Raw genomic sequence first — 27,841 nt, forward strand, 5'->3', positions numbered from 1 at the left:
TTGTATTGGTTTGTTTATTGTATTATGGTGCAACACATCAGACAAAACACAAATACAGCTGTAATTAGCAGAGGACATCTTTCATCAGCTGATCTGAAAGCTTCATTAACCATCATCTCTGTTTACAGCTCCTAAGAGAAGTATCAAGTCCCAAACAGCTCCCACCTTCTCTGAGGTCGAAGGCGTTTGACAAGAACTGACAGACGTATTAGCCTGTCATCAGGGCTCTCCCTCATCAAGGCTCAGGGAGTACGAGCCTCCAAACCTGCTGATAGAGCTAAGCAGTAATGGGTCCGGGGAAGAAAGACATGCACAGTTTGCATGGATGACATTCCTTTGAAATGCAAACTTGCAGTCTACTGAATAGAAATGTCGGTATTGGACAAATGTAAATCTTCTTCTCAATACTCAAGCAGTTACCTCCAGGTCCATGAGGTGGGAAGAGTTCATAACATTCAATGTTAGATGGTACAACACCTCCTTGGCTTTGTCTGTGACCGAGTGGCCCTCCCCTCTCTTTGTCTTCTCCTCAGGGCAATGACCCATCTCAGGCACTGATGCTGAGCTCTTTCTGCAGTTTCTCTGTGGCTTCAGTCATCAGCTGGCACGCAGGCTTGTGTTTAGGCCAGTTCTTCACCTGACACTCTCTGCAGACATGCAGAGGAAAGATCAGAAGGTTTTCAGTCTACAAGGACTTGAATTATATTGTAATTACACAGTATCTTGAATAAATAAAACTCTGTCTCTGGTCTTTGTTTTGTGCCAGTAGCATGAGTGGAGTCTTACCTGTTGCAGTACCATTCACCCTGACAGCGGGAGCAGCGCTTGGTTGCCTCAGCACCGCACGAGCCGCACTTGGGCTTCTCTGGAATCAGACTCTCCAGAACATCCAAGTTATATGTCTGGGACAACCTGAATTAGAAATAACGGTTATATGACATTGTAAAACTGTGTATACTTTGTAAAGCATAAGGTAATGAGACAATTTGATGATTAATTCATCTTTAACTCGAGAGATGTTGAATTTACAACATGTTTACAGAAATTGACAGGATAATTTCATCAAAAGTCTCCAAGCAAAAATGCTTGTTCAAACTTGAAACTGAAATTATTCGGGTGGACACATGTCATTGAATGAGGTACTAAAGCTTGGTTATGCAGCCAGTAATCAATACAGTCCTGCAGTATATTTAAGAATGTAAACCAACAGATGCGGGAACACTAGTAATCTCTGTATATGAAAGAGTGTAATAACAGTTTCAGTTTCACTCAGGTTTTGTGTTTGCACATGAAAAAGACAAGTGGAGAGGAAGCTGAAAACATAGTCTGGAAATGACCCACACACCCTGAAACTGGAAAAGTTTACTGTATAATAATCCCACACGCTGCCAAGCCACAGGAGATACAAACTCATACCTGACCTCTCCCACCCACGTGCTATAGCATATTTGTGTTTCCGTAGAAGACTGAGCTCAGCTGAAGCAGAACAATACTGAATGGAAATGTAGCGTCATATTTACAGTTGAATTAATGATAGGATGGCATTGAAATGTTTATGTATTCTGTGTGTGTGTGTGTGTGTGTGTGTGTGTGTGTGTGTGTGTGTGTGTGTGTGTGTGTGGTGTCTGACCTTTGTGCCTGTTCTCTCAGGTCACTCTCTGAGGGGTTAAAGGCTGTCTTAACCTGATGCTTGGCGATGGCTTTCCACTTCCCTGAATTTTCATCCATAATGTTGCTCCACATCTCTGGGATCTGTCAGCACAGAGTTTTCATTACTCATCATTTCGTTACATGACCTCATATCAATACTAGTCCTGATGTGTGTGTATCTGTGTCCAAGTGTCTGTATGGTATAGCATCTATAGACTGGTACGTAGTTTATCCAATTATGCTTTTTATTCACAGTGAAAAGCATGTTCATTTGGGAGTACATTTAATAAGTACATTTAAGTACAATCAAGTGGACACATACATGATGTATCTGTGACTCTTTGTCACACCACTGACCTTATATGTGCATATGTGTTTCAATATGAAATAAATCTGTGTGTTTTCATGTAGCAAAACAATCTCTTCACAAGTTTACAAGAAGTACAGGCCCACACCCTGTACCTGCTCCAGAATAAGGTCTTTCTTTGGGGGTGCCGGGTCGGTGAGCGCCAGCTGGCTGAGAAAGCGCTGGAGTTCCCCCAGGACAGGTAACTGGTCAATCAGCACTTCTGTCAGGAAGCCTTGCAGCTGTAGACACACACATGTACACATAATAAAAGACAAACATGCATAGGGCCTACATGTGTGCATGTTTTTAACCTCAACAAGATTGTTTCAAGCTGTGGTATGTGTAAAAGCGCATGTGCAGTCAGTATTTGCTTTGGGACAAAAGAGTAAAAATAGGGGAAGGGGAGAAGAGAAATTGAGAAAAGGAAGAGGTGCAGTCATGACTTCACAAGCAGAACTGCGGTCTACTCATCAGAGAGATGAGGGGGCGGAGAAAAGAACAATGATCTGGCACACGCTCACTTCCTTTATTTTGTACGTGTGTGTGTGCGTGTGTGTGTGTGTGTGTGTGTGTGTGTGTGTGTGGGTGTGTGTGTGTGTGTGTGTGTAGATAGGTGGGTGGGTTATGGATGAGGACTCAATGAACCCTCTTTGGAATCTGTCCAACTTTGTTCCATTCACTTCCCCTTTAGTTGTTTAGACACAAGCAAAATAACTTCATCTTGTTTTGATATAAATGGCAACAACCTACTTACATCCTGGCTGACCACAAAGAAATTTCTTAATTGATGCATCATCACAAGTGCTCACTTGACCAATCCACATGGATACATAGCCAATGAAATGATCAGTAGCCATCAATGAAATTATCAGTAGCCATCAATGAAATGATCAGTAGCCCCCAATGAAATGATCAGTAGCCATCACTGAAATAATCAGTAGCCATCAATGATAAAATGTAGTGTGAACCATAAGATAGAATTGTCGATGGAATGGACACATGAAAGGAAAAGCAGCTATATCTAAAAGGTACTTACATAGTGACCTTTAATTGGCCAATTTAAGTCAGAAGTCAACTGGGTCTGAGGCGTCAAACAGCTTACCTTCAGGAGCTGGCTCTTGTTGAAGCTGTTGTAGTCGTATTTACCCTGGCACTCTGGCTTGAGCAGGAGGTTGAGCATGGCGATCCACAGCTGCCCGTCCTGCTGGGTCATCTTCACCTGGTCGTGAGGGGCCACCACCTGCCACTTCCCATTCGTGTACTTCTCTACTTTCCCTGTGGGGAGAGACAGAGTGACCACAGCTGCTGTGTGTCTCTGTGATGGAAAGTGCTGTTTTTTTTCCATTTCGCCATTTCATTTCTTTCTGTACAAATTCCGATAATTGATGATTTAAACTAGACAGGTGATTGACTGATATCTGTCCGTCAGCACTGTAGATCAGCAAATACGTGCATAGGTACAATACTGCTCACTGCTTGTTTTCAGAACCTGGATATTTTTAAAACTACACCTAGTGTAAGATTCCAGAAAATTAGAGGCAAGTTCCCCTTCATGTTACGACCTAACCAGGTCAGTAACTGTTGCATTTGTCAACAAATGAAGACATCATCCAGGTGAGGCGTACCTGCAGTGTAGCGGCTCCAGGGGCAATACTGCATCAGCTGCACCAGCACACAGGGCATGTTGTGGGTACGCAGGAGTCTACTAAGCACGCTCACACTCAAGCTGCAAGAAGATGACAACTTTGCTCAGGAACAATGCCACAGTGGGGAAATCTCCATACAGTCAGAAACAGTAGTCTATTACATCTGTACAATACCAAATCTGCCATAGACATGAAATCATCACAGCCACTACCTCTCCAAATGTCCAGTGATGTAGCGTAACACAGACAGTGCCTTAAGGGAGATGTCAAATTCCAGGCTGGTACTCTGATTCTGCAACTCCTGCCAGAAGAAATGTTAAAAATAGTGCATGAATGTAATATGGCTGTAACAGTACACCTAATTACCCACGTAACATAAGTTATATTTGTGTCCATGATTTGCTGTGTATTGAATCTAAAATGACATGAATATTCGAAATTCTTAATTGCGAAGTAACCTGTAGAGAGGACTGGTTTGCATCAGGAGTATGGGTGATGCGGTCTCCAGTTGGGGTATCTCCGCGAGCAGATTTCCCCGCAAGAAGAGTGAGTTTGCGGTGGCAGTAATCCACCAGGTCCAGAATGGCTTCCTCTGCCGATTCACAACAGTCCTGTCAACAGCATAGAGCACACATGGTGGCACGGTGGCATACAGTACACATTACGACACACAAGTATTCATTCCACCTCATATACACAAAACAGCCTCCCACATGAAACAATAACACTGATCAAGACGAAGGAAAAGATGTGTCACTAACAACAACCCCAAATGTAATTTAGTACTACCTGGCCCACCAGAATGCACTTAACTGAAATCAATGTGCTCTCACCTGGTGGAACATGATCGTCTCCAGAAGGTTTATGACTGTGGCTTCATGATGGATCTAAATGCAGGTACATCAGTTTTTTAATCAATTACAACTATTGTCAACATGACACCATACATTGCTAATATGCCCCCCCCCCCAAAAAAAAACTGTGGTCTGAAAAGACAGCAGTGTCAACTTACCACCATGTACAAAGGAAATGTGCCCTTGGGCGTGAAGTCCTGTAGCTGACAGAGGATGGGGAACACTTTTTGCTTCCAAACCTCAATGAGAATCATCTCATGCACCAGCGTGGAGATCTGTAGACAACAGCAATTAATATACCTGGGATGATAGGATGACCTGCATTACAGCCGCATATCCTGTTTTAGACCGTTTGTGGTTTGTTTCTGGATAATAGTCTTCTCTACAAAGATCCTTCCATAGCAAGGATTAGACATCTTGGCTGTCGAGGATTTCCCCCTACTTGAGAGGCTTTGGTCGCTTCCAAGTCTCTCCATCATATTCCACTGGCTTACCACTAAGGCGACTACAGTTAGTGATGATCATTGGTGACTTCATCAAACAGCACATAAGGTCTTCAACACAACAGATCTTTCTGAGTTTTTAGAAATACTGTGATATCCAAATTCTTATTTGATGCAATCTAAATCTGTCAAACTGTTCTTCTGAAACACCACAGACACGATAAGAAACATTTCACTGTTTTTGATAAAAACGTGATAACTGACTTTTTTTACTTGTCAACTGGCAACCATAAAGTAGTAAAGGACCATGGGTTTCATGATTTCATTTCAATGATGAATTACAATTTTTTTGTGGAAAACATAACTGGGGTCATCAGTAGCTGATGTCTCTTTAAAGTAATGCTTGAGTGAGCAAGCACATCTCATTCCTCATGTCTGTCTATCTTTGATTCCTCTATCTTCAGTGCATTCCTTCAACGTTTCCTTTACATTATTATTAGAGGGAGGGGCTAGGACGTGTGAAAGGAAGGAAGGAAGGAAGGAAGGGAGGATTGACAAATAAGGGAATATGTCTATGGCTCCAGCCAGACAATGGCGGTGTACCGCTCAGGGTTCCGACTAGAATGTTGAGGCATATTTGTTGCGCCTTTTGCGTCAGCATTATATCATTGCAATAAATGTATAATTCTATAATTATTGTAGTAGACTCTTCGTTTGGAGGTGAGCCACACTCAGTGTTACAGGGGCACTGCCCCTCCCCAAAACCACCTATGGTTAAGATCCAAAAGAGGTCTCATGATAAAATATCACCATGGATCACTATTATATTAGTAAGAACTGCTGCACGAGCATAAAAGCATAAAAACTCAACTAGAGATCCCCTGTAACATACTGAAGAAGCGCCTGTAATAATGTTATCCACACCATTGAGAAAAACCTACTTTTCAAACATCACTGCAGAGAACTCCATCAATTAAAGGATATTGTTCTCAATTATTGACTGAAAATGAAGTCCCTGACCAGCCTCTGACATTTAGCAGTTCTTCAAAAAATACCATTAGAGCTGGTTTTGTTAGGAAAACCAGTAATTCACATGATCGGCAGAATTTTTTTTAACAGTGTCTCCACATCTTTTAACAAGAACTAACACATCTCTTTAAACTGGTATATTATCCAATGCATTTAAAACTGCTGTTGTGACACCGCTATTGAAGAAAAGTAATTTCAGGCCTAAATCAAATTTACCCTTCACGAGCAAGATGCTTGTGCTGCTGCAAACATGGTCTCTGTTCCGGTTTGGACAGGCCCTTAGAGTTGAATGCTGCATTGGACCCAGTTGACCACAGCATTTAAATGAATAGGCTAGACAACTGGGTTGATCTCTCTGTCTTTAGCCTTGGAGAACACCTATCAAAGAAATATGACATTCTTGTGGTCTTGCGCAAGGAAGCTGTCTTGGTCCTTGGTTCTTTTTTTAATTATGGTTTTTTAATATCATGAGGGAACACAATATTGACTTTTGTAACTATGCTGATGACACACAACTATAGCCTACATTTCTATCGGGCTTAACAACACACATGTTTTATACTGCCTGACTACCTGTGTGTCCAAAATGAATCAATGGATGAGCAATAATTTGTTTTAATTAAATTAAGATACTAGAGATACTCTTAGTTGGCCCTAAAGCCAAAAGAGATGCACTTTCTAAAAGGCTACGAAATCTGGGTCATCAGAAGAAAGTGGAAGTAACAAATATAACTCTGATGTAAGTTTTAAACCCCACATAAGCAAGGTGACCTAAATAGCTTTCTTCCATATTGCCAAATAATGTCCGTTTTTAACTCAACAGGATGCTGAAAAGCTAATTCATGCGTTTACTTCAAGTAGACTGGACAGCTGTAATGCTCGGTTTACTTGTCTTCCAAGAAAGTCAATTGAGAAACTAAATCAAAGCTCTACTGCTAGACTTTTAATGAAAGCAATGAAGAGAGTGCAAATTATGCCTGTTCTAGCTACACTGCACTGTTACCCTGTATCTTTCAGAATTGATTTAAAAGTCCTTCTACTTGTATACAAAGGTCTAAACCAGGGCTGCCCAATTTGGGGCCCGCGGGCCAAATGTGGCACGCGCTGGATTTATTTTGGCCCGCGCTCCGGTCAGAATTATAGTTAGAACGTCATTCGTTAGACAGCATTTTAACCCATTTTTAACAGGGTCTCTGTTTCAACCAGTGGCGGCTCCTGAAAAAATTCTCAGGGGGGGCAATTTTTTTTTTTATGATTAAGGCGACCTATTCAGTAGGTACATTAAGTTATCCGATTTACTCATGCAGCAATACCTTTTTTTCCACTATTGGCAGCAACCAACAGTAATATCTCCCCTCTTTCTACATAGCTAGAGTAGCAAGATACAAGTGGAACGCTATGGAAGAAAGTTACATTCAGGAGCCTTCATAAGCAAACATGATGTGGCTCCACATTAAATTATCCCACTTTTTCGTTATCCACACGTCTCAAATGTTGTATGTTGTAACATAGCTGAACAGGACACATGATATGTCCACTAACAACATAAAGAAGGGGGCAACATACGTCAAAACCAACGATATTTATTGACTGAACTTGAAAGTATTGGCTTACAAAAGCAAAATAAGTCATCACATAAAAAATTATTCAAAGATAGTTCACACTGTGAAACCTATGAAAAGTGACAGTGGTAAATAGAAATACAGACCGCGTTAGCCACTTCACGACCGCGATTTTCTTTTGTTCCAATTTCCCTCCCTTTGTAGAAAACTGTTGAATGGATACTTTTGGTCTAGGAAGTCCTAATTGTTTTTTTGGTCAATTTATCTTCATTATTACGCTGACTAAAAAGAAGTTTCTGTCAAAGAGCGGATGGAATTGTTGTGCTGAACAGGTGCCATCTTGACATACCTTTGTCGAAGCTGTGTGACGTCCTCATTGGCTTTTACCATAGCCTTTTGCGTCGCTTACTTATGACTAGACTTGGAGGGGCGAGCCCTCCCGGAAGCCATAGAGAATGCATTGAGAGCTCTGTTTTGTGAAAAAAACGCATTTAACATGGGAGTCAATGGGAGAGGTCTGGGGCGATTTTCATTTCGTCCCAGATCGCCCTGAAGGGGCGGGGCCATTTGAATCTTGACTCTAGGCTGACTGAATGACTGTTACCTGATTCGACAATGACATACAGAGGCAGATAAGACGGTCTAGTGGTAGAATCCGACAGAAAAAATATATGAAATTTACATTTACATGTAGTCGTGCGATTGAATTTATACATCAGGATTTTTTTTTTTATTATAATTTTATTTTTATTTTATTTTATTTTTTTTCCTTCTTCCTTTTCCCATAGGCAGTGCGTCGCCCAATCGCCCTTATGGACGAGCCGCCACTGGTTTCAACGTCATATTTAACTAAGACTGGTTGCAGTTCACTGCTTGGCCACAGTTTTAACATTGTTTCAGATGGGTCAAGGGGGGCGCTATTGACCTTTTGTCAATACAGATCCATATCTATGGTTATCTTGTTGCTATGCTAGCTAACTAGCTAGCTTTTACCTTAACCTTAAACGATTTAAATGGAAGAGCTCCGTTTGCATGAAATGATAGCTAGTTATCTAGCTGATGTTATAGTCTTCTCAACTTACATGTAGGCCTATAATGGGAAAAGGTAGAACAAGTTCATATTCATGAGTTCAAATTCACACATGTCAACACGAGTTTAGCAACTGCCAACTGTAAGTACCTTACTTATGTTTGTGTAAAGAATGTTGATATGAAATATGAAATCAACCAGTAGTCAATGTGCAAGCTCTCTCTCTCTCTCTATCTGAGTTGGGGCAGTCTGTCCTTCAGTTGAGGTCAAGGCATGACGCTCTCTTGCTACAAGTTTCACCTGCTCGTGTTAGCTTAACAAATGTTTGTGGAGGTAGCCTTTGGAGTCAAGTGCTGTCACGGCGCTTGTTTCCACGGCACAGCTTACACGTAACTGTTATATCTTTCTCTTTTGACGGATACAAATAGAAAATAATGGGAGTATTTCCATCGAAACATCAGCAGTCACTCTTGTTGCCTGCAATCATGTTTATTAGCCTTTAACTTGCTGTTAGTTGATTGGCCATTATAGAAGTCCCCTACCTATCTTCCCTGTGTATACTAATAGATTACATAAAATTAGTATGATATGTTAATAAATGTTTCTTTTTTTACCTGAAGCAAATGTTATCTTTCCCCATTATTTTCGTCTTGGAGTATACCAGAATGCTTAATTTACATGTTAAAATAACAAAAAAATCTGGGGGGGATACCCCCAGACCCCCCTACAGGCAGGGCTTGGTTTGTCACCTTTTTTTTTTTAGCCCTTCTGAGTTTGCAGGTATGTACATTAAAGGTAATGTTAATTGGGTACACATATGCAATACATTTCAATATAATGGGACATGACCTAACATGAAACTCTGGTTTTGGCCCGCGGCCCTCCACTCCGATTAATATTTGGCCCCTGACAAGAAAGAATTTGGGCACCCCTGGTCTAAACAATTGAGTTCCATCTGACAAGGCCTTTACCAGGCCTTAGGTCCTCTACACAGCAAGTCTGCAAAAAGTCCCCAAAGCAGCCTTCATTGTCTAAGCACCTAAACTGCATCACTGTACCAAATATTAGAGAGCTCAGTAGATAGGTTATAAGGACAACGTAAAGCATACCTAATAATAAGCAACATTCTTTCTATTATTTATTTTTGCATGCATTATTTTAATCGTGTTCTTTTCACTTGTATTATCTAATCATGTATACGTATGCCTTTACCTTTGTTTATTATTGAGTAGTTTATCCAGGACCATTACATTATGTATTTTTTGTTGTCTGCTGATAGGCCTACGTAAAGCATTTTGAGCTGTATTCCCTGTATACGAGTGCTTTACAAATCATGTTTATCTTTAGGCTATTATTAATCACCATTTTACAGCCTACCGACCCTGTGGACTAATCTTAAGACCTGCATAAGCCTCCATGGAAGCCTTCTTGTGGATACGTGTGAGTGATTCCAACAGTTCTGTCAGTCATCACTAGAATAACCTTACCTTTCGGAATGACACAAAAAGCTCTTGGACGAATTCCTCTTGAGTGGCAGAGGCATTCAGAATAGCTTGCATATTTAGTTTCTCAATGTATTCGTGCTGGCGGAACCACCTGTCATTCAAATACAACACAAACAGTCCCAATTGAAGCTGATGTGCTACGACAACGATTAACATTAAAAAATATCTCGTCAGCTTGCGACCAGGGTTAATCTTGGCCTACTGACGGCGAGCCTAACCTTGCCCTCAGTACTTAGACTTTTCAAAGTAACTTTTAGTTAACGTTGGCTCAGGTGGACGAATACTGAAAAAGTAAAGTTAACGTTGGTTACACTGTCAGTGTACACTAACCGTGGAGAACCGACATCCTTCAAAGGCAGTTTTTCGAGGCTTTTGACGTAACCCTCAGCCTCTCCATAAAGAAGAACTGGGTCCATAGTTATTATCAGATTTGATTTGTGTGGCTAATTTTCTTTGTAAATTAAGATATCCTCTTCGACAAACTGCACGTGGCTTAACTCTACGCAATATCAACAGTTGCTGTCATGGTAACCGTACACACGGACATGCGCAGAAACATTCGAGAAGTGGTGACTGTAAACATGTTTGAGCGAGCTCCGGAACCACTGATCGTGTACGTTGAAGCTTTTCAGAGGTGTGCTTGTTCTCACTGAAGTCACCATTCCTATTCAAATCACATACCCTCATATATTCTCCCACGTCTACATGGAAGCTGTAGTCTTGCTGAATAATACTGCATCGATTTTTTTTCCCGGTTAAACCCCATTTATAGTTTACACAAAACCTGATTAATATATGTTCTTGTTAAAATAATAGTTTAATCAAACTGTGAGTTTAGACAGAGTTTACAGGAGTGCGTGTGTGTGTGTTTGTGTGTGTGTGTGTGTGTGTGTGTGTGTGTGTGTGTGTGTGTGTGTGTACAGGTTTGAATCTTCAATGACAGGTGGACTATTCTTAACCATCCTGCTGACATAAATGGTCAGTATAAAAGAGTTTGTACGCAAGGACAGTGTCATATTCCATCCCATTCAGTTGCAGTTCACCAACATCCCCTTGCAGTTTTGCTGGTCGAGCCCAAACACAGATCCATGTCTTTGGTAGACACTCACTGGGTATCAAAGTGGAGAGAGCTGCTAGGCTGCATTTCAAAGCAATAAGAGGCTCCACTGGTACACACATCCCATCAGTGCTCATTTCCAGCAGATGATTATGTTTGGATCATTCTCCAATCGCTCATCCAGCTCTTTGTAGCTCATTCCTGGGGGAAAAAACAAGCATGGGCTTTTAAAAATAAGTAAGGGAAAAGATGAAGTTGAAACATAGTCCTTACAAAGAGGCCAGATTATTTACTTACATCTACTGCCAAACAGTCTGACCCTGGTAGATCCCAAAGACAACATCAGAACAAAAATATCTGAACTTCTTACCAGTTTTGCAGCATATCTCATCATAGCTATGGCAGCCCGTGTAGAGGCGTGGTGGGCGACTACGCTCATCCCTAATGACTTTCACTGGGTACTTCTGAAGCCGGCGGATCAGATCCTTGGTTAGCCCAAACTGAATCAGCTTTCTATAGGCAAACACACACACACAAATAAACTGCACTGAAAAATATTCAGACAACATGTGGTGGATAACCAGAGCACACCAATTGTCATTAAGCGAAACTACTTCCGCTCACTCTATGTTGTGAGTCTGGAGCCTTGTTGTCAAAGTGGTACTTTCTCACACGCAAACACACAATACAAGGAATACTGTCCGCACCTTTCATCAACCCTTTGAAGTTGCAGAGAGTACCGTGAGCAAAGGTCTCGAACTGTGGTACCAGGAGTCAGACCACAATACAGCTGAAAGATATCCCTCAGACTAGCTCGCTGCCCTGAAACACACAGACATACACTATTTTTGTCATAGTATACACGTTTAATGAAATGATACAGACAAGAATACAGATCCACGTTTAATTTCTCTCTTCGCTGATAACAGAAAACCATTGGTCTACCTGGTTTGCTGACATAATGCAGGCATTCCTCTTGAAGAGACTTTATGTCAAGAAGTGTCTGGACATTTGGGGTTGTGCAGTATACATTGGAGTACTGTAGAGGCAAAGAATGTGCATTGATTGGGTAGTAGGACTCAACTCCACTGACCCAGGAATACTTAATAACCTAGGAGAATGTGTAGGAGTAAAGCTACGATGTGTACCTATCTCACCTTACCTGAAATATTGACACTAAGGTAACAACATCATAATACCTAACAAAGAGAAAAATGTTAGCACTGTTAGCACAGGTACACTTTAAAAACATGCAAATGCAACTATTATTATTGAACTACTGGTCTACAAACTGATCAATGTATTGATGTTTTTAAGGATGAATAATGGCATGCTCACAGCAAGTTCTGAACTGCTATCCGAACAAGATTTAGCTCCACATCTGCCTCTGCTGATATCTTCTGGATGTGTCTGTATCCATCAATGTAAGGGAGAATCTAAAACAAATTCCATAACTGTCATCCCATACCTCTGTGACTCATTCTAGTTCATGTACCAATAAGATTACTATCTTATTTACTATTGTCATTAATTACACAAAATAAATCACTACTATAAGGACTAATTACAATATTGTTTACTGACCTGTTGAGTAGTAAGATCCCACTGGGCCTTTATAAAATGGTCTTTATTTTGTGTGAACACAGGCACGTCATACTCCTGCACAATAACAGGATCCTTCCTCAGCTCAATTAGCTTAAGGTGGATGGTATTAGACTCATCTACGCAATAAAAAGAGAGAGAAACTTTAAGCGCATAGCAGAGAGAGACGTGTAAGGAGGGAACTTGACAGAGGTATTGACAGCACTGTCACGCATGTAAATACAGCAGTACATACCAATGGGTAGAGTGCATGCTCCAGTGGCATTAAGGTCTTCCAGGAGTGTGGACATAATTCGCAACAGCTTCTGCTTGCTCTCCTCATTTGATATAAAACCACTCTCAAGCTGTTGAATTAAGCAGATTCGAAAGGAGAGAAGAAAAGATGGAGAGTACAAGAGAGGCAAAGATCAGGACAAAAACAAAGATGATATTTCTACTGAAGTTTATGCAGCCAATCTGTGAGTGCCTGCAGTGTTTGATATCCTGTTTATAGGTCATGGAACACCCAGAACTCAGAAGTGCACCTCCAGTGTAGTGAGGTATCCTGACAACTTCTTCACGATAGGTTCCAGTGCACACGTCTTTGTCTGTGCATCACATACCAGACCCAGGTTAAAGAGAAGAGCGTTCCGGCTGTATTTCTTGTGCTCGATGCAAACAGGGCAACCAATAAGCTTTTTCCCCATTGCAGTACTGTGTAAAAGCACACAAAAAAAGGTTAGAACAACAGAACTTCAACGTACAGTTTCTTCTGAAATGATCGCAAATGTTGACCGGCGTTACATACACTGTGATGAGCTTATTCTGCAATTCTGGTTTGGTGATGATATACACCTGTACTGTATCAAAAAGCTCCCTTGAAATGTACTCCTCTGGGACCTGTGGACAATGTCACTATGTCAATGTAGTAAAAAACAAATCATGGCATAACAAAATAAACAATATAGGACTTTGCAATGACAACATTCCATTGACCAAATGTAAGAGCTGTCACAAGCTTAGCTAAGAATTTCTCCTATGGTAACGTTAATGTTACGAAAACGGTCCATGCCTTAAACATCACTTTTGAAACGTTGTGTGCGTAGGCCTACCTGATACGTAATCTTTGGCCCTAAAGTAGGATGAAATTCACTGAAGAAGATACACTCAATCCTACTTTTTGTACCCATGCTTAGAAGTACATTCCTAGAAAATATCAGAATAACAAGAACATCAACTTCCGGGTCAACTTTCGACATGACTATCAAATTAAAAGTGACATGAGAACGGGATGCGTATGCCACGGATTTTTGTCGTGTCGTTAGGGCAAAGTCATTCACGATTCTTATGTAGCTATGATCCAGTTCTAAATGGGGGGTTGATGAGTTTAAAAGCTAGTCCAGAGGGGAAAAAACATGGCAAGAATGAAACGAGATTAGATTTAAGTTTAAATGGCTTTTATTTTGACAGTATGTATTGATCGTTAGAGTGACCCCCTACAGCATGTGCATAGTTGGAGACAGAGAGCTCAGTAAACGCAGGGACAGTTTGTATACGTTTTGCAAGAATGCGAAATTGCACAGTGGATTCATGTCAGTATTATTCAGCTGGCCATAATGGTGTTCAGACTTAAGAGCCTTGTGCGCTTTATTCATTCGAGAATCAGTGTCACAACGCGAAAGGTCAGTTGAAAAGAGCGTGGATTTCTGCTCTAAATTCAATGACATGACAAGTAGCCAACATGGGAGGAACATGTTGTCATTTTTCAGGTTGAATTTAGTTAGATGCAGTCGATTTTTTTTGTATTTGTTATTATTAAAGCAGACTCGTTAAACCCTTTTGCATAATGCTGTGAATCTCCTTGTGTATGATCACAATGTTCTCTTTTCCTGTATAACGTTAGGTATCAACAACATGTGGTGAGCAAGGAAATGTTATTCCGCCCATATCAGCAAGATTTACGGTGGAACAGGCCCTGAGCCAGTGGGCTGAGCTTTTTCAGGTGGCTGGAGTCCCTGAACCTCAGCTTTCCAGTCAGTACATCATCTCACATGTGCTGGGGCACAAGACTGTAAGTCATAGCTTGATTTGTGTATCTGTCTAACTTAATTATCATGTCAGATAATGGCGTGCACTACACTAACAGGCACAAGTAGCCTGTGTTTTGCCCCACTGCAGTTTTACTCTCTGTGTCAGTCTTATGTTAGCCATTGAAGAAAATGCGTAATGTCCACTCATCATACATATGGTTTCTGTTGATTGGCCTTTGTCCCCTGCACCTCCGTTTTCTGATGGGTGTTTCTGTTTCCCTCCATAGCTGAACCACCTTGAGAGAAGGGGGCTCACCCAAGTGCTTTCCCATACACATGTTGAGAGGATCTGGAGACTCTGTAATAAGCGTCTTACCAGGTGTGTCATTCAAACTCTCAAAGCAGTATAGTATATAGAGGTACACATTTACACATGTATTGCTTTTAACATTGTAGTTGCTTTCCATAGTGTGAAAGTGTGCTTGCAATGTTATTTATTGTAAGATCTGTTCTACAGGATGCCGGTACAGTATGTGATTGAGGAGTGGGACTTCAGAGACATAACTCTTAAAATGAAACCGCCTGTGTTTATACCACGTCCTGAGACAGAGGTGAGCAGGATATTTCTCCCTCTTTTAGCCTCTTTCACACATAGTTTCTGGTTTATTACTGGGATAACTTTCAGGTACTGCTAGTGATTTTTCACTATTCATACAGCTCCATTGAGGAACATTTCCTTCCTGCGCCTTTTCACACTTGCTGTTGTAGGGGACAGTCCAGTAGATGGTGGCAGATATATTTACCTGCTTATCCCTGAAATACTATTCACAACACAGGTATGCAGGCATTTTCCCTGAAATGTTACAAGGTCTTGAGATTAGAAATTGTTGGTACAGATTTCCCTTTATATCGATCCCTGCACCCATTCACACATTACCCTGTGAAGGAAATGTTCATGAGCATTCAGGGATAGACTGCATGTCTGAAACACATAATGGACACATATGCACATGGCCTCACACTTAAACCTCTTATAAATTTAAAAGTGCCAGAAGGCTTTGTCCCAAATGATACAGTATATGGCTGGCCCACAAATGCAGGTGACTGTGCATATCAAGAACACTGGTGACTTAGTCAGGATGTAAGAGCATTGTGATTGTGTGTCCTAGGAGCTGGTAAGCCTCGTTCTGGCTGACCTCGAAGTGATGGGTGCAAGCAGGGATATGGACACTGTGCGCTTCCTTGAAGTGGGCTGTGGATCTGGAGCAATTTCCTTGAGTCTGTTGCACAGCCTTAAACAGGTAATATCACCAATTTATTTATTCTGTTTGTTTAGTCAGAAATGAGGCAACTAGTTTTTTTTTCAAGATGACACTCACAAGGTTACTAGTTGTGATAACCGAGCTTTCATATAAATGTGGGCTTTCTCTGTTACAGCTTGGGTTGTACAACTGTAAGTTTACAATTGGGGCAAAGGTGTGGCATTTTTGAAAGAACAGTATAATGCCTGCGATCAGTGGCGGTTCTACATGGAATTACGCCCCGGGCGAGACCCCCTCCGAGATCCCACCCGCCCCCATGCCCTTACTGCCTACATGCGAAATATCTGTCATTAGACGCTATATTAATTCCTCTTTCAGGGAGGAACAATTAACCGCTTGGTTACTGCCTAGAATTCTATGCATGCCACACTTCAACTTATGACTGGTAAACTATACTTTGTCACGAAATAGAGTTGTAGCAAATGGCAAATGTTCCGTCTTGGAAACTGCCTACAGAAGATATGAACATTCCGTTGGCTAATAACACGGCCCAACGTCAACCCAAATGATGGAAATAAATAATAACTGAACGTGTAACAGTTTTGTTGCAAAGCACAATCTTATCGTGAAATTAGATCTCGTGTTTTTTGAGTTGTTATTATTATTATTCTTTTTTTTTTTTGGTCGTGCCGCCCCCCACGTGACTTGAAAAAGTGCCGCCCCGGGCGACCGCCAGGGTCGCCCGTGCCTAAAACCGCCACTGCCTGTGATGCCCTAATCCTGTCCTGTCCTGTACAGCTACCCAGCTATCTATGTTCCAAGCCCACCTGCTTGAAATCAGTGTAATTAAGATGTTCACTTTCCATTAACAGTCAGTTATACAGAGCAGGGAACGGTGGACTGTTGGATTACATGGGATGAACTTGAGTTTCAACAAACCATCGTATTTGGTCACTTTTAAATCAGACAGTGATAATTTGCACCAGATTTCTGAATTTCTATTGCTACATTTAATGTTGACATGACTGTCAACATTGAAAAGCTACAGTAGTTGTAACTTCAGGCCATCTCAGTTTTAGTATAGTATATCCAGTGTTAAAGTAACACTATGCAACAATTTGACACTTTTTGAGATATGGTTTTATAGGCAACTTAGGTTCCATCCTCAAATTTATTTTGATAGCATATGGTCATGTGAAGGACAGATAAACACCTGTATCTTCCCCACTAGCCAACCAGAATATGCCCTATGTAGTTCTGTGTAACGGGCTGGTACACCCTGCAAAAAGGAAGAAAAGCTTTCACATGCATGACATTGCCAGTTAAACATGCCAAAAGACACCAGTTAGTGTGTCGGCAAGCTTTTATCAGCGTCAGCTGGGCTGTTGGTGGTGTTTGCAAGGTTTTTGCACTCCTTTTTGCATTCCTTTTAGGTAGTTAGCGTTTTGGAACAAAACTCCGTATTGCTGCTTTAAGGAGGAATACAGAAGGTTGAGCAATGTGAAGGCTGAGAAGAAAATACAGGAGATGTTGAAAGCGGTACTTCTTGTACAATCTGTTTATTTTAATGGAAAGTTGGTTTGTAAATTGTTAGTGGTTACAGGGTGACTTAATTCTTAAGCCACTGTATGGCTAGCTCTACAAAATCAAGAAGCCGTTTTAAAGATGAGTTAATATTTCTGCAACATGTTATAACACTGTGCATGTAATCTTCACTTTGTGTTTAAGATCAGGGGGGTGGCCCTGGATCAGAGTACAGAGGCTGTGGCCCTCACCAGGGAGAATGCACAAAGGTGGGGTAAATTATCAATTTTACTCCGTAGTTTTCATGTCCATGTATATGTGTGTTAATACTTTTAAATTGTATATAGTCGTGTTTGTATGTGTGTGTGTGTGTGTGTGTGTTTGTGTGTGTGTGTGTGTGAAATGACATTTCATTTATGTTATAGCATTGGACTGCTTGACCGCCTCAAAGTCAATCAGGTGGATGTGTTTAAAGGTGAGACAACAGTGCTCTTTTCTCTTCCTCTAACAGTCTGCTTATGGGTATGGACTTGCTTATTACAGCATGAGAGGAAGACAGAATGTGCTCTGAAGTTGTCCACTAGGTGGCAGTAGGATGCACATCCCAACCATTAGATGTTATTTGCGCTCCTGTCAGTTCAGACAAGGAAAAAGGAAGCATTCTTTTTATTCACTGACGATGGCTGAGCAGACCTTTTAAATGTGGAGTTGACCTACCACAATATAGGGTCCTATCGAAGAGCAGACATGACTGTGTATTTGTGCTTTAAAAGGCCAGATAAAGCGGTAGGTCCTGGTAGAAGGGCAAAGAGGCCATGTTGTGAAATGATTCAGCACATGCTTCTAAGAAGTGGTGCTCCTATAGATAGTACTGTGCGTGCTATATGAGAATAGCATTGCGCATGTGTTGAAACCATGATGCGGACAAAAAGGTAGTATACAGTGCCCTCCGCAATTATTGGCACCCTTAGTGAATGTGACCAAAACAGGCTATGAAAAAATATATCTTTGCTGTTTATCTTCTTGGTCTTTCCCTCAAAATATTCACAAAAATCTTACCTTTTCATTGAAGTAAAATTCTTGAAAGAATTATTTTTTTTGACATTACATAAAATATTTTTCTCCAAAACATGGGTGCCACAATTATTGGCACCCCTAGAAAATCCTATAATTAAAATCTAACTGAAGTATATTGACAGTCATTTTTTACATTTTTGAGTTCACCTATTTGATTAGGAACTCTTAAGTGGTCAAACATGGCTTCCTGCTTCACAGAGGTGACACAGGCCAAATACCCTTAGTCATTCATCAAGATGGGAAAGACAAAAGAACTCCGTGTCAAAGTGCGCCAAAAAGTTGTTGAGCTGCTGGAACCCGGATTTAGGGATATAAGAAAATATCTAAACCGTTGGAAATACCCACTTCCACAATCAGGGCAATAGCTTAGAAGTTAAAAGCGGCAGGAGATGTAAGGAATCAGCCTGGAAGAGGACCTATCTGTAAATTGACCCCACGCACCGTGAGGAGGATGGTTCGACTGGCAAAAGAATCTCCAAGAATCACAGCTGGATAATTGCAGAGGTTAGTTAAGTCCTAGGGTCGGAAAGTCTCCAGAACTACCATCAGACTGCACCTACATCACCACAAGTTGTTTTTGAGGGTTGTCAGAAAAAAGCCTCTGCTGTCAATCAACATCAAACTAAAGTGCCTACAGTTTGCCAAATGTAAGTCAGACTTTTATATTAGAGTTATATGGTCAGATGAGACCAAAATAAGGCTTCTTGGCAACAAACATCAAAGGTGGGTTTGGCATAGACAGAAAGATAGCCATACAGAAGAGCACCCCATACCCACTTTGAAGTATGATGGCGGATCTCTGATGTTGGGGGGCTGTTTTTCTTCCAGAGGCCCTCGACATCTTGTTAGGATACCTGGTATCATGGACTCCATCACATACCAGCAGGTATTAAATGAAAACCTAACAGCCCCCTCTAGGAAGCTTAAAATGGGCCGTGGTTGGACCTCCCAGCAGGACAATAATCCGAAGCACACCTCAAAATCAACACAAAAATGGTTCACCGACAGCAGAATAAAGGCTTTACCATGGCCATCACAGTCCCCAGACCTAAACCCCATAGAAAATCTGTGGAAAGAGCTGAAACATATTGTACCAGCGTTGACCTAAGGATCTGAAGGATCTGGAGAGAAACTGTTTGTTGGAATGGTCTCAGATCCGTGCCATGTGTTCACCAACCTCATCACACATTATAGGAGAAGACTTGGAGCTGTTATGTTGGCAAAGGGAGGCTGCTCAAAACATTAAATTAAGGGGTGCCAATAATTGTGGCACACCTATTTAGGAGAATAATATTTATTTAATGTAAAATTAAAATGTTTTCTTTCAATAATTTTATTTAAATGAAAAGGTAAGATTTTTGAGAATATTTTGAGTGAAAGACCAAGAGGATGAGCTGCAAACAAATATTTTTTCATAGCCTGTTTTGGTCACATTCACTAAGGGTGCCAATAATTGCGGAGGGCACTGTACCTAGTGGATCCATGGGGAGCAAAGGGGAAACGGCTCTTTTTTGGGGGATTTGTTAGTTAGTTTGTTTGTTTATCAAGTCTAAGGAAGAGAAGATTGAATTGAGTTGTTATGGTTATTTACATCTTGATGAACTACATGCAAGTATCATCCAGAGACCTGAGGGGATACACTTGGAAAGGTACCCCACTGTTTTTTCCGTAGAAACGGCGGTACTCCCGTTGCCCATAATCTTCACCCTCACCTCCCGCTGTTTAGACCAGCCTCCCCATCCTTCACAGTCATTAGCCCAGTGTGAAATCTGATAAATAAGCTGATTTACCAAACCTTGACCTCGGAGAAAACATCCAAAGGAAGTAAACTGCACACTCATCATGAAAATATTTATATTGCAATTAGATATCAGTGTGATCAAAGTATCAATCTTTATATCTATATATTTGTCTATCTATCTATCTATCTATCCATCTATCTATCTATCTATCTATCTCTCTATCTATTGATCTATCAATCTATCTATCTTTCTATCTATCTTTCTTTGAATAGTACTTTTTATGTTATTAGCAGTTCTCAAGCGACAAGCCTTAAATGCCCCAACAAAGATATCATACACAGGATTAGAATCCTGGAAAATAGGTCAGACGAGGGTAACACGTGCTTGTCCTTGGCCACAGACGCTGACTGGCTTGTGAAGAGCTGTAGTCCTGTGGAGGTGCTTGTCAGTAATCCTCCCTACCTATTCACTGAAGACCTGGATTCACTGGAGCCTGAGGTCCAAAGGTCAGACAGGATAATGCATAGACACACAAGTCCCCACCCAGTCTTGCCCCCACCTACAAATGGACACCCCCACTCTGGACACACATACCTACTCGTACACATAGAAATGCATAAAGGCAAAAAGGTTCACAGACTCACAAAGCACAAACTCAAACCCATCCTACATTTCTTTTGAAAAGAAGGACAATTTCAGTAAAAAAAATTGACCTGAGTAGGAATGGTATCTGAGTGATGTTTCCATCATGAACACACATTCAAACACACAGGCACACACTATAATACATGCTCACTTGCTTCATCTCCAACACTGCAGGTTTGAGGACCGTGCTGCATTGGATGGAGGAAAACAAGGAATACTTGTCATAGACCAGATTCTGGCGCTTGCACCAAGGCTGTTAACTGAAAAGGGGTAAGCCTTTGGTCGTCTTTTGAGTGTGTGTGTGTGTGGGCTTGTGTTGTGTCGGCATGGCTGAGGACCTACATTCCTGAATGTATGTCAGTCTTTCTATGAATACTCCTCCTGGGTGTCTATCTTTTCCAATGGTAAGTAAACAGGACATTCTAATCCTGCTTAGTCACTTTACCAGCAGCCCCTTATCAGTTCAGAGAACACATGCTAGACTAATTCAAGGAATCTGACAGATTAATTACAGGCATCCATGTTCTCTGCAGAGATTTGTTTTCAAGGTTTTGTGCTGATTTGCACATTTAAGCTTTTCTTAGAAGCTCAATGAAAAGACAAGGAGAAGTACATTGTTACCTGTGCCCAAAAGAATGATTTATAGTGTTTAGTGTTTCACCTCAAACACTGTTAATAAGAAAGCTCCCAGTTATTGTGTGAACAGTACACACAACATTACTTATACATTCTGTTAGAATATTCACTAGTAACACTATTTAGGATTAATATTTTTCAGTTTACCATAGGCTTCAAGGTCTGTTGTAATTACTTCCAGGAACTCAGAGCAGTGTTGATAATCAGCTTTGTATTTAGTCTAGGGCTGTGGCTTACAACTCGTCTGGCCTTGAGACCCATTAACTTTCAAACCATTTTTAGATAGAATTCAAACCATAAAATTAAAAAAAAAAAAAAATACATGGATGGAACATTACCACACGAGGTTATCTGGGGACTACTTGCTTCACCTTTTGCCCAACTTAATTATTCAAACTTCACATCATATTCTTCATCAAATAAGCTTGTTATACAAACATTTCACCACACACAAAACTGCATGTTCATATAATTTCTACAAAACTAATTAAAGTGCTGAAAGAACACAGACACTCATTCAGAATGATTCCGCAACACACTTTTGGAGTAAGGGCCTGTGATAAAGGCCAGTCTTGAGGCTGATAAGCTCAAGGTTTCTGTGTAAAAAGTAAAAAATGTAAGTAGGTCCAATCCATAGAAGAATTTTGTAAATAAACAGGAACTAGTGCTGGCTTTCTTCTCACTCAGAGAGGGCTTGTCCATATTTTGGCCAACAGTGCAATGTTGTGTGACGTAAGCGTCACAGGTATCGAACAGTTGAATGACAGCCACCATATAGAGGCTTTGAAGTGGTAGATGAAGGTGTATTTGTAAAAGGCACTTACTAGAACCGTATTGTCTTAATTATTATAAGACTACACATAGTAAACCTTGCAGTCTTTTAGAGGTTGCAGATTAAGATTAGTGGAGAATCATCTCTTACAAAAATAACCGAAAGGTTTTTGCTTGCATTTAGTTCAGTCACAAAAGTGAAGCATTCAAGTCTATGGTTTCACTTCTATAACTTCCTCTTCTTTTATTGGCTATGTTCCCCTAGACAATGACTTGGTTTGTTTTGTAAGTGTTGTCCATCTTTTGATCTGATGGCTTTTAAGCTGCTTTCGGAGCATTTATTGAATCACCCAGACCCAAGCAGGACCGCCCCTTATATATAGGGAGAGGCGTTGACACGTTTGAATGGGAACTTAAACAGAAGACCCCCAAGCATGAGCACTAAACTGCTTTCAGTGCATTCTGGGTGTGGTGGTGAGTGCATGCTGACAGATTGGTTCGATGCAGATATGCGCTTCGGTTTTTTGTTTGTTTGCTGTCATCTTGTATTTTCGGGGTGTGCTCCACACGGCTGACCAAAGTGTAGGAAATGCTGTCCAAACAAGCGATCGTGGGAGTACTGGAGAGCGAAATAAAGAAGGCTAATGTCTTGCCTGACATTATCTCTCAAAAGCCCCACATGCCTCCCCGTCTCGTGGGTGCAATGTGCAATGTGTGGCACAATCCACTTCCCTGTTGAATGAGCCATACACTGCTCCACACAGACAGCTGTCACACCGAGTCTGCCGCTCACAGTTCAGACACCATTCAAGCGTTTCTCCAGCATGCCTCTCTCCCCTCCACCAAGTGTCTGCATGCGCGGTGGGTCATCAAACGGCACCTGTCCAGGAGACTGTGCCGCCCTTTTGATGCGTACCCCTTTTGATGATGTCACTAAGTTTTCCTCCTACAAATGGCGAAGAAGGCCCTTGATCGCTGCAAAATCTGCATTTGGATAGATGTTGATACCACATGCTTTTTGCTAGTGTGTGGATGCCGTGCTAGAACCAACCCATTGCAAATGAATCAAAATTCTTCTATCAGGACGACTGGATTGTTTTAGTGTCATTCCCACTACTGGCCATGTCTCAAACATCATTCAAACTGCTGTCTCTCAAAACAGTGCTACTGATAGCTCTCACATCAGCAAAGCGAGTTGGTGATTTGTGTGCATTTTCTGTGCATCCAGACTTCATTATCAAGAATAGAATGACATACACACCTGAGTGCATTACGACTGCACACCGTTCTGAGATAATTTCATTGAATGCTTTGTATCCTCCCTCCATGGATATGAGAAGGAAGAATGCTTGCACCACACGTGTCTGGTGTGGGCATTGGCTTTGTATGTTGATCGCACCAGATCTGTACGGGAAACAGATCAGATGTTTGGGTGTTATAGGACTGAGGACTGAGAGCTCACTCAACTAGGGGTATAGCAACGTCGGCCCACCCATTATTTGAAAGTCATGTGCACCTCCTGCTGAGTGTGCCAGTTCCAATTACAGCAACTGCACACACAGACCCCAGAGTGATTGTGGTGATTGTGACACTGTTGTTTTACCTGGCTGCTCATCCTCACTCAGGAAAATATGGTCTTGTTCCTTTGTGTCTTATCCACTGTTAGACTGCCTGGACGGAGACCCCAGACTCATTTGACTCAATACAGGCTTAAAGGGCGGAGCATATATGAAGTATAACAATAGTTACTGGGCATGTAACTACAGTTCAGCAAACATGAGCTGAGCCCTTTAACACCAAGCCCAGCCAAATGCTGCAGCGCTTTGAGAGCCTACACTCTCTTTAGAAACTCTGAGAGTCTACACTCATATTCAGAGAAATGGAGTCACATGGCCAGTAACTATTGGTTATTTCCCAGAGGCTGTTTCAATCATGCCTGATTGTAGCCAATCAGCATAGGGGTTTGGTTGTTATGTCATTGGTCATGTGTCATTTTCTGCTCTGTCATGATTGGCTCTTCATATTTTTTGTGTCAGAACTGAGCACCATGCAAACAAAATTGGCAAAAACAACAGAGAAGAGAAACCACTAATCTTTCCTGTAAGATGCAGAAACATGATGCAAACATTAAATACACGCACACGTACACACGCTCTCACTCTCTCCATCACAGAGCCCTATGCAGCAATGCCATGCAAAGAGGAGGATCCCACTTGTCATTTATAAGCTGTTAATCCTTGCTGTAAACAGGAACAGTTAGGATGGCTGGATATCTCCCTTTTTTGGGGGGTGGGGAGACATGGATTTGCTCAACAACAGTTTTGAGGTTCAGCTGTCTCCTGAGGAAGTATTAATAGCAACAAGATGTAGTGCTGTTTCTGCATATTTGTATATTTTTTTTATGTATAGTTTTTTTTTTCACATATTAACAACAACTAGATTGCTTTTTTCATAAAAACACTAGACTTAACATTTGGATGAATATGAAATGGAGAATAAAACATTCACTGTAATGTCTCATCCATCTAATGGATAGTAATATTAATCACTATAATATTCATATAAATAATGTCATTCTTAATCTGTGATTTAAAATTAAATGTAACTGCTGCTACATGAATGTTTTAATGTATTTTTTGTATTACTTAAAGTGGATGAAAAAATGGAAACATTGAATTTGTTTGTTTTTTTTATTTAAAGGGGGTAGTTGGTAAATTGTTGCCATATTTAATTTCAAATGTGCCTGGGGTGGCAATCTGAGTGCATACTTAACCATAGTCATGCCACACAGGAGGCAAGCCCATGTACTTCACACACATAGGGACCCACAGGCATCCCTCGAGCATCTCCTTTCTATGCTTCTTACATCCCAGGATGCCCCAGACACTAGTGCTTCATCCATGGGGTCCTTCACATAAAGGTCAACCTATCCAGGGGGTCTCTCGTTCAGTTAATTTGGGGTATTCCTCTGATGGCCCCACAGCAAGCCATCCCACTTATTACACCAAATGTAGTGAAGGGAAAGAGCAGTCACCCCACCCAGCCTCTATCTGCAGCCAAAAAGCGAGGCTGGGTGACTACTGTCTCCATCCGCTACACAAGTCAATGTTGTTCTCCTCATCACTGCCTATTAGTTCATCTAACAAAAATAAATGTCCTTTTCACAAATAAAGGAATAAGTGAAACATAGGTTTTGTGTTCTTGCCTATTAGAAACTAAGATAAATTACCGGTAATTGTTGCCAAATGACAACACCATGTAGACAAATACAGATGAAAATGTTTAGCATTGGCCTGATTGATGATGAATGGAATTGGATGGTTGAAATTGTGTGTGTTTATTTTTTGCTTTAAAAAAAAATTTGTGAAGCAGTGTAAACAATGGAGAGTAGCTTCAGAGGAAAAGCGGGATTATTAGTTTGTTGGGACAGTGTGTGCAACTAACAGTATTTATGCTCTTTTGTTTTTCTCAGTCGAGTCTATCTTGAAGTGGATCCACGACATCCTGATCTCATCCAGACCAGGCTGAAGGAAAGGGTGCTGGGATTAGAGTATGTGAAAACTCACTATGATTTCACAAACAGGTAAGGGCATGCTATGCCTGCACTGAGACAAATAACAGTCATGTCATGTAAAGTTAAGACTGACTACTCAGTTGTGGAAGTGATAAGAAGACGAGGCCTGCTTCAAATGTTTAAATGATGGTCCACCAAAGGACTTCATCGGAGGGAACTAGTTATAAAACAACAAAATGTATCTAGCAGTGTTATGCAGATTTGTTAAAATAGTGTGAACTCCCATATGGCCCTTGTCAGAATTTTGTTTTCATAGGTTTCCATTTTTGGTGATCATCACTCTCTAAAAACAGGCAAAGGGACCTCTCATCAGAAGGGATCACATTAGTGAGGTGTTGATTGTAAGGCCTCCAGTACAAGAAAACAAGTAGAAGACCTCAGTCTGGAGATGGGTTTAAAAATCAGCTGTAATTTAGGAAGGGGGCATTTTGTTAGCCTGGTACCACCACAGGAATAAAGATGGGGAAATAATATAAATATAATGGACATGGTACAGAATGGTTCAGTCGTGTATTTTTATATGTTTTGGGTTTTTTGTCAACTGACAATTCTGAGTCTAGTGGTTAATCAAATATGAATGTGGTGCATAGTAATAACCCCCTTAGGGTGAATGATTCGGCAGAGAAAATCCTTCCATCCTATTCAATCATAATTCATAAAATAAATAAATATAAGGACACATGTTTCAATCAGCATGTTGAGGTTGAGAAGAGATTCTTTGAAGGCAGGACTTTTTGAATTAATGTCTCATTGAAACATCAAGCCATATTCTCTTTAAACACTGAGATCCAATACTCAATACGCCTTCTCGGCTCGATCTTATTTATTCTTTACTGCAGTGCATGCTTAGATACTGGTTGTTTAAGGACATGGAACTAAATAAAAAACACAAAAGCTGTTTTCAGTGTTAACCTCTATATACCGTATCCAACTATGTTAATGAAAGTCATCTGGAACTACACACATTGACACAGTATAGGTAAAAAAAGACATAACATCTCGCTCTTTCCCTGACCTCCACAGAGCACGGTTTTGCATCTTACAGAGTCGAGGAACAGGCTGATCAGCAAAGAGGAGGAGAACAGGCGGTGAGCAGGATCAAGAGGAGGGGAGGCAGAAAGCAGGAGAGATATGGGGTGGGTGTTTAGCCCTTGGAGGAATTCTGCGTCGCTGGCTTCGAGCCAGTTGCCCAGGGACCTTCATAAAGCGTCTCTCATACAGCACGTACTTGTCCTAAGGGTGTTAAGAGTGGTGCAGAAACAGCCGAGGAAACTGCCTCTGGCTACCCCTCGGTTCTGATTCCAATCCTCGTAATGCATTAATGGGTCAACAACACAGTGCGTGTTATGTTTTAAATGTTTTATTTGGAGCTTGTTTCTATGCCTAAATAATGTTTGTATGTGTGAGTATGTGTGTGTGTGTGTGAGAGAGCACTAGGCTGTAGGTAATTACTGCAGCCTTTTCTCAGAATTGTCCCTCCTAGTACAGTACCTCTCTCGCTGCCTAGAAGCATAACACTCTTTCTGCGAACCAGCTGGCAACATGCCCCTCATTGCCTTGCTAGCCTGAATACACAAATGTATATGGAAAGATTTGTTATATTTGCAAATAAAAAATGCACTTAAATATGCCAGGATTGTCCAAACACCAAGTATCTGAAATGCTAATTCTGAGAAATGTGAATCGCAATTTGCTGTGACGCAGAACACACAGACTGCAACCACACACCCAATTCATCAATAATAACTTGGGCTTTTTCTTTTTGATACACCGTTATACATCTCTCTTCCTCTTTACAAATGCAGTTTTCATCTTTTTTTTATATTACTGTCAATAACAATGAACCTTCATAATTCACCCCTCGACAGTTTTGA

General features: G+C 41.0%; 3 protein-coding genes across 4 annotated transcripts; 1 reads left to right on the forward strand and 2 right to left on the reverse strand.

The window, feature by feature from the left end:
• Positions 1–547: 547 nt before the first annotated feature.
• Positions 548–10,484, reverse strand: zmynd10 (zinc finger, MYND-type containing 10; the record flags this gene model as incomplete). The annotated part of the gene is made up of 12 exons (XM_080846257.1): positions 548–647; positions 787–912; positions 1,631–1,752; positions 2,113–2,238; positions 3,102–3,274; positions 3,625–3,725; positions 3,858–3,946; positions 4,104–4,256; positions 4,479–4,532; positions 4,658–4,774; positions 10,051–10,159; positions 10,399–10,484. The coding sequence occupies 12 exons, from the start codon at positions 10,482–10,484 to the stop codon at positions 548–550; spliced, it is 1,356 nt and encodes a 451-aa protein (XP_080702383.1).
• Positions 10,485–10,975: 491 nt separating this feature from the next.
• nprl2 (NPR2 like, GATOR1 complex subunit) lies at positions 10,976–13,931 on the reverse strand. The gene is made up of 11 exons (XM_080846502.1): positions 13,819–13,931; positions 13,515–13,606; positions 13,252–13,420; positions 12,963–13,071; positions 12,710–12,846; positions 12,464–12,561; positions 12,288–12,324; positions 12,071–12,164; positions 11,833–11,947; positions 11,496–11,638; positions 10,976–11,326 (listed from the first exon to the last, which is right to left on the reverse strand). Exons 1-11 carry the CDS (start codon positions 13,894–13,896, stop codon positions 11,259–11,261), a joined length of 1,140 nt encoding a protein of 379 aa, XP_080702628.1. The 5' UTR covers positions 13,897–13,931; the 3' UTR covers positions 10,976–11,258.
• A 312-nt stretch (positions 13,932–14,243) lies between these two features.
• hemk1 (HemK methyltransferase family member 1) lies at positions 14,244–27,598 on the forward strand. 2 transcript variants are annotated; one of them, XM_080845560.1, is made up of 11 exons: positions 14,244–14,388; positions 14,610–14,777; positions 15,024–15,115; positions 15,254–15,347; positions 15,906–16,037; positions 17,727–17,791; positions 17,948–17,997; positions 20,742–20,847; positions 21,161–21,256; positions 25,866–25,976; positions 26,991–27,598. In XM_080845560.1, the coding sequence occupies exons 1-11, from the start codon at positions 14,323–14,325 to the stop codon at positions 27,028–27,030; spliced, it is 1,020 nt and encodes a 339-aa protein (XP_080701686.1). In that variant the 5' UTR covers positions 14,244–14,322; the 3' UTR covers positions 27,031–27,598. The 2 variants fall into 2 exon arrangements, with proteins under 2 accessions (XP_080701686.1, XP_080701687.1); XM_080845561.1 differs by lacking the exon at positions 17,948–17,997 and having other exon boundaries at positions 17,727–17,796.
• The last annotated feature ends 243 nt before the right edge of the window (positions 27,599–27,841 follow it).

This window comes from Sprattus sprattus, assembly GCF_963457725.1.
Source record: "Sprattus sprattus genome assembly, chromosome: 10".
NCBI lineage: Eukaryota > Metazoa > Chordata > Actinopteri > Clupeiformes > Clupeidae > Sprattus > Sprattus sprattus.

Bases quoted from the DNA above. Each gene is read 5' to 3' on its own strand.
- nprl2 (XM_080846502.1), bottom strand. From the start codon at position 13,896: ATGGGTACAAAAAGTAGGATTGAGTGTATCTTCTTCAGTGAATTTCAT. The intron at 13,072-13,251 runs GTGCACTTCTGA...TTAATTCAACAG, and splicing joins GATACCTCACTACACTGGAG to CTTGAGAGTGGTTTTATATC. The intron at 12,165-12,287 runs GTAAGGTGAGAT...TTGCCTCTACAG, and splicing joins CCTTAGTGTCAATATTTCAG to TACTCCAATGTATACTGCAC.
- hemk1 (XM_080845560.1), top strand. From the start codon at position 14,323: ATGGTGTTCAGACTTAAGAGCCTTGTGCGCTTTATTCATTCGAGAATC. The intron at 16,038-17,726 runs GTAATATCACCA...TTTGTGTTTAAG, and splicing joins TGTTGCACAGCCTTAAACAG to ATCAGGGGGGTGGCCCTGGA. The intron at 25,977-26,990 runs GTAAGGGCATGC...TGACCTCCACAG, and splicing joins CACTATGATTTCACAAACAG to AGCACGGTTTTGCATCTTAC.